General features: G+C 33.1%; 1 protein-coding gene across 1 annotated transcript; it reads left to right on the top strand.

The window, feature by feature from the left end:
• Nucleotides 1-1,039: 1,039 nt before the first annotated feature.
• LOC130961079 (uncharacterized) lies at nucleotides 1,040-6,629 on the top strand. The gene is made up of 6 exons (XM_057886749.1): nucleotides 1,040-2,169; nucleotides 3,961-4,016; nucleotides 4,136-4,366; nucleotides 4,996-5,287; nucleotides 5,676-5,875; nucleotides 6,120-6,629. Exons 1-6 carry the CDS (start codon nucleotides 1,138-1,140, stop codon nucleotides 6,271-6,273), a joined length of 1,965 nt encoding a protein of 654 aa, XP_057742732.1. The 5' UTR covers nucleotides 1,040-1,137; the 3' UTR covers nucleotides 6,274-6,629.

Genomic DNA, 6,629 nt, shown 5'->3' with positions numbered 1-6,629 from the left:
AAGAAGTCAAATGACATATCTGAAATTTCTTATTATTAACCATTTTGGATATTTACCAATTAAGTTAAAACAAGAAATGCATAGTGGCAGATACTTCGAAGAATAGATGACAAATCTAAATTAAGATTCTAAGAGATTTAATTTATTCCTCCTAAAATTGTGTTTGTATGTAAATTGTATTTTAAAAGAGAAAAGAAATAAATTGAAGAACTTTTGAACCATGGCAAAGAACATTTCACACATAAAACAAATTAAAGGGCATCGTCATCACCAACTACAAAATAAGTTTTTTTTTTTGTTGCTATTAACTACAAAATAAAATAATTGCGATTATATGTTTTCTTCTTGTATTGGGTGCTGCCTGCAATAATTATTTGCTGCTTCCGTGGGTGTCTTTATCTTGAGGATAAGACTTTTCTCTGCACATTCCTTCTCATTTTCCATTTCATGTTCGAACAAAATGGACTAATATTGTACCCATTGATATATATATATATATATATATATATATATATATTATGTTTTATTTTCTCATTCCCTTGGATTTTTTGTTTTTATTTTCCACACGGTTTTGCTTGCAAAAAGATAATCAAGTAGATATGTGCAGATAAATTGTAGAATTTAATTAACTAACATTAGATATGCCTGCGTTACAATTTATTTTACTTTAAAATATAAAATATATGAATAAATGCGCAATTTAATTGCTATATACTATATTGAACAAAAAAAAAATCATAATTGTTACAACTACTTATATTTTGTATGACTTGACTTGGAAGATAGAAAATAATTGAATTAAATATTTACTAATTAATGATATTTGTGTATGTGCAGTTATTTTATGTTGACCATTTTTATATAGATTATATAAAATAAATTCATATATATTCTAATTACAGATCTAGTATATTCTAATTATTTTTGTTGAGAATATCCAAATTCTCGAAACTAGAGAAAATGAAAATATAAAAATTAAAATGAAAAGAGAAGGTTTGTCTGTTTGACTTGTTCCTTATATATTCCCACTTAACAAGCCTAAGCTTTATCTGCTACCAACACTTCAATCTTCTTTTCTTCATTCACTTCTCAATTCTTCCCACTACCTTCGTTCTCTCCCATACCAAAAAAAAAAAGATGGTTTCCGAACCCGAACCAGAATCAGAATCCGAACCCGAATCTGAGTGCACCGAAATCCCCATCGATAACGATCATCCCTACCTCCACTACCAAGAAGAAGAAGAAGAAGAAGAAAAAGAGAAACACAAACCGAAAGTAGACCTACTATCTCGTAATCTCGCTTCTCCTCAGTATTCCGATAACAGCCACGACTACGACGACGATCACAACCACGACGACGACGAAGACGAGGACGAAGAAGAAGCCGTAACAAACAAACAAAATCATTTCAACGACGAAACGCTCATCCATCCTCATTCACTCCTTCCATCTCCCGCGCCGCCACACACTTTAAAATCCACGTCGCCACCTCGAAACGACGACGCTTCCTCCGGAATCGGCACCTTCATCAGGCAGCGAAGCTCCGGCATTTCGGACGCGATCTTAAAGAGGATCTCGACGTTTCGCCAAAACGACGACGTTTCGGACAAGAAGAAGGTGGAAATCATGGAGTTCAACCTCTCCGGTGTCAAGGTGGTAGTAGAGCAGAAACAGGAGGAAGTGAATCAACTGAAAGGAAGAATCACCTTCTTCTCGAGATCGAACTGCAGAGACTGCACCGCCGTGAGGAAATTCTTCAGAGAGAAAGGACTTCCGTACGTTGAGATAAACATCGACGTTTTCAGGGAGCGTGAGAAGGAGTTAATGGAGAGAACCGGAGTCTCAGCGGTGCCGCAGATTTTCTTCAACGAGAAGATGTTCGGCGGTTTGGTGGCGCTTAACTCGCTCCGTAGAAGCGGCGATTTCGATCGGAGGGTGGCGGAGATGCTGGCGGAGAAGTGTCCCGACGTAACGCCGGCGCCGCCGGTGTACGGTGTCGATCCTATAAATCATGATAGGAAAGACGAACTTTATGATCAGATTAGGTTCGTACGGCAGAAAATTGTGATCAGTGATCGGTGGAGGAGGATGAAGATCGTGAGGGACTGTTTCGTTGGCGAAGAGCTCGTTGATGCTTTGGTTGAATACCTTGGTTGCGCGCGTAGCGAGGTACGTATGACATACGTATGCGTATACAGCATGCTTACAGCATGCTTACAGCTTACGTATTCTATACTATTCTTTCGTTTCTTTAATTTGTTGTAGATATCTTTTACGGTATATAATATTAGGAATTGATAAAATTTTGATAAATGATCCTTCAAACCAAATTTTAGAGCAACTATTTTTGACATTTATGAATTGATTTAGACATCTGATGTATGTATAATAAAACAAAATGCTTCCATCAAAATATAATAAAATAAAATATTACATTAGTTTTGTGGATGTAGTAAATATGATAAAATGTTTTCATTGGTAATTAACATAGTTGAGATTTTTAGTTTGTAAATCCTTATTTATTTAGGAATTATTTTCCGTGTGTCCAATAAATATAAATAATTTGTTATAGCGCCTACAATTAAAAGCTTAGAATAACTATATGAAATTGTTGATTTTAAAATGTAGAGCTCTTGCTTTAAAATATTAAGTGTGATACTGATTAGTAAAAGTGAAGGAGAAGGTGCGAGCGTGAGAATTTTTTATTTGTTTTCTGCATTGATGAGAAGCATTAGATATGGAACAGAACTAGAGAAGTTTAGAACCATAAGCTGTAATAATGACACACATGGGGGCCTATGATGATAACAAGGACTCGTGCACTACTAGGTTTTAATTTTGTTTCCAAAACAATGGGGAACAAAACAGCTCTACCACAAGAAGTACCTATGTTACATTACATCCTAGGTGTTATAAATAAAAAATATTATATTGTTATACTTTCAGATAATTCAATTTTTTATTTTGGGAATACAGTATACGATTTTATTTTGTGTTCTTGATATGAAGTATAAAAATTTAATTTATATTTACTGAAACTTAAGCAGGCCTTCGTTGGACACCACTAGTTAGAATTGAGTTTCTAAGGCCCGTGAATTTTTATAACGTCAGCTTAATCACACAAAGGGCCCAATTTCAAGAGTTGTAAAGTGCACGGAATTGTGGTGTCTTTCATGCTTCATTTCGTCCACACAATAACTTCCTTTTTTTAAAAAAGAAAATTAATATTCCCAGATGTTTTGAATTGATCAATTAATATATGGTGTCACGAGTGGTGACTCATGCTTAACCCTTGCTCATTCAGCACGGTATGTTGATTACTTGATTGCCATCCACTACGGTGGCGTCAGTGACTAACTAATTTTTAGTTGAACTTTTTTGTTAAATAAACAAATGTTCAATAACCATAATGCTACAGTACTACTTGGAAAGGAAGTTATCCGTGCCTCTAAATCATAGGGTACATCACAATTACAAATAAAAGTTATGGCTAGTGTTAATATTGATCATTATATTCAAAATACCAGAAATGAGTTATTAAAATAACTATTATATATATAGTATTTTCAAATAGAATAATTAAAAATTGTGAGTATAGTAATCACACTTTTCATAAATCAGCTACTATTTAATTATTTATAAAATTTCATTACAAATATAAATTATTAGTCATTTTATATTATTATATGAATAACGAGTGATTTATAATGTCTATATTATAGCATAGTTGAAATGAGTCTTAAGTAAATCAAACACCTTATTATCTAAGTCGATACAATTTCATTGTAGGTAATAACATCCCTAGATCGTAAAAGCCTTGCCATTCCAATGCTACATGTTCACTATGTTCTTTAGTACCCCCACTTTTTAAACAGTTGTCAAAACTTTGTTTTTGTACATGTATCATATATTGTTTCCCCCCAAGACTAAGATGCTTCACATTTTGGAACAAATGTGTAGGCTGTGGTGCTCGGAAAACAGTTAGCCAGGAAGCACTTCATCCACCATGTTTTCGGGTAAGTAAAGCGCTATTGAACCTATGAAGACCAGGCGGATAACAATATGAGCCACAAGTAGTAGTTGATGATATTTTCTTACTGGAATTGGCAACCTTTTGTGTTTTTTTAAAATGAAGGGAACATGATTTTGAGGAGGGGAATCACGTATACCGTTTCCTTGAGCATGAACCTTTTATCGAAAGTTGCTACAATTTCCGTGATGCCACAAATTATAATGAACCAAAGTCTGCAGCTGTTGTTGGCGACAGGCTTACCAAGATTATGTATGCCATTCTTGAGTCCTATGCTTCTGATGACAGACAATATATTGATTATGATGCCGTTAGACAAAGCGAAGAATTTCGTAGGTATGGGAATCTTATAATATACATGATGCGTTAATTTGTTATGTATTAATTTTTGTTGCATATATATTGGATGCAAATTAAATATTTGTTGATATATGTTCATCTACTTATGGATTATAGATTGGTTTTTGATTTAGTAAAATTCAATTTAGATACTGAAATCAATATTTTTGGTTTTTCACATTTCAACCATGTATTTGTTAACTCTAAGTTATCAATATTAGTTATTTCAATTATGGTAATTCTATTTTTGAAATAACTAACTAATTTAGCTAATATTGATAACTAATTTCAATTACAACTCCTAACTACATCAATTAAAAATAAGATTTTTAGATAATTTATAAGTATGAGACATATAATATGCTAGAGAGTCTATAATATAACACTTTTCAACACATAATACATCGTTAGTGGATTATAACTCTTAAGGGTAGGCTTAAAATTAATCGACGGAATACAATGTTAGAAGACTAAAATGTTACAATGTTACCATTTAACGGTAAATGATAAAGGTGTGCCCAAAGAGAACGTAGTTATTATACTATATGTCTAAATGATATACCTCTTGTGTCTGAATATTCAATATTCTGTTTAAAGTTATTTCTCATTGTTTTTACTCAATGCAGGTATGTAAATATGACAGAGGATCTCCATCGGGTCAACCTATTGGAACTATCAGAAAACGAGAAACTTGCCTTCTTCTTAAATTTGTATAATGCCATGGTCATCCATGCTATTGTTAGAATAGGTTATCCAGAAGGTGTAATGGAAAGAATGTCATTCAATACCACTTTTCAGTATTTAATTGGAGGCAGCCCTTTTTCTATATCTGATATAAAAAATGGTGTCCTCAGATGCAATCAGAGGTCAGCATATTCCTTAGGCAAACCCTTTAGCACAGGAGACAAGCGATTGGAGGTAAAAGCTTTCCACAATATTCAATGTTGATAGATAGGCATGTACTCTTTCAATGTTATAATACTGAGTTAGCACTTCATAACCTTTAAAAGATCATGTATAAGTCAATTTAATATTTTAAGGATTTTAGGCCTCTATTTAGTTTTTGAAAGATTCTTAAATTCCACCTTGATGTGTCACTCATAAGTCATAACATTAACAACGTAACAAAACTAATTGAAAGACCAACTTATTGATTCTGCTGACGACTAAATTGAAACATTAAATCATTGGAAGATCAAATTAGTTCAGAAAACTTTAATATTAACTTTTATATCATCTGCTATATTTAGTGTTCTTTTTATTATTATTATTTGAAGAAGTTTAACTTGTTCATGACAATTTGCAGGTTGTTCTTGTCAAGTTTAATCCGTTAATTCACTTTGGACTTTGTATGGGTTCAAAGTTCAGTCCAAAGATTAGATTCTTCTCAGCTCAAAGAGTAGAAGATGAATTAAGAGGTGCTACAAGAGACTTCTTTGAGAATAATAATGGAATTGAAGTGGACCTGGAGAAGAGAACAGTTCATCTCACTCCACTTTTAAAGTGGTAATTAACATTCAAAGCAATAAACTTGGCACCAAGTTCCTTATATCCATTTCATCCAATTCTGAAATGAAACAATAATGACAAACAGTTTTCTTGAAATGAGTAGCTTTAAAATGAGATTTGGATGAAGCTGATGTAAGGAACCTTAATCTGAGTTTGTTTTTTCAATCCTTTTGGAATACCTTGGCTAAGGCTGATTTTCATTTATACCTCCCATCTTATGGAAACATTATTATATTGGCAGGTTCGGTGGTGATTTTGGTACAGAGAAAGATATACTAAATTGGGTACTTAATTACTTGAGTCCCAGTAAATCAGGCCTTTTGTCTCATCTCTTATGTGATGCTGGCCCTGTTAATGTTTCCTACAAGAATTTTGATTGGTCAATGAAAACTTGATTAGGTAGCAACCCCATTATTTGATTCAGCAACTGAATGAATGTCTGAATTCAAGGTAATGTTCATTGCACATGTCCCGGCTTTTGACATGTTTTTCCTTCCAAATGAGAGAGAGTTGGAGTGATATCATACCCAAAACAAATAGATAATTCAGAGATAGATATGATAATTCAGAAGCTCTAGATGTTTTACTTTTCAATGGAGTTGGTTTTAATAAGTAGAAATTTTAAAGTAGTGAGAGATTATTGACTATGATAATGTTGTAAACCACTTCAGAGTTGTGTCTCTTTTTTAAGGTTGTGGTGCATGTTATAGCAAAGAAGTAGAATATTGTTTATCTCATACAAGAGTGCGTA

The sequence above is a fragment of the Arachis stenosperma genome, chromosome 2 (genome assembly GCF_014773155.1).
Source record: "Arachis stenosperma cultivar V10309 chromosome 2, arast.V10309.gnm1.PFL2, whole genome shotgun sequence".
Taxonomy (NCBI): domain Eukaryota; kingdom Viridiplantae; phylum Streptophyta; class Magnoliopsida; order Fabales; family Fabaceae; genus Arachis; species Arachis stenosperma.
The sequence above is the reverse complement of the archived record's forward strand: the minus strand, read 5'-3'. Positions and strand labels throughout refer to the sequence as shown.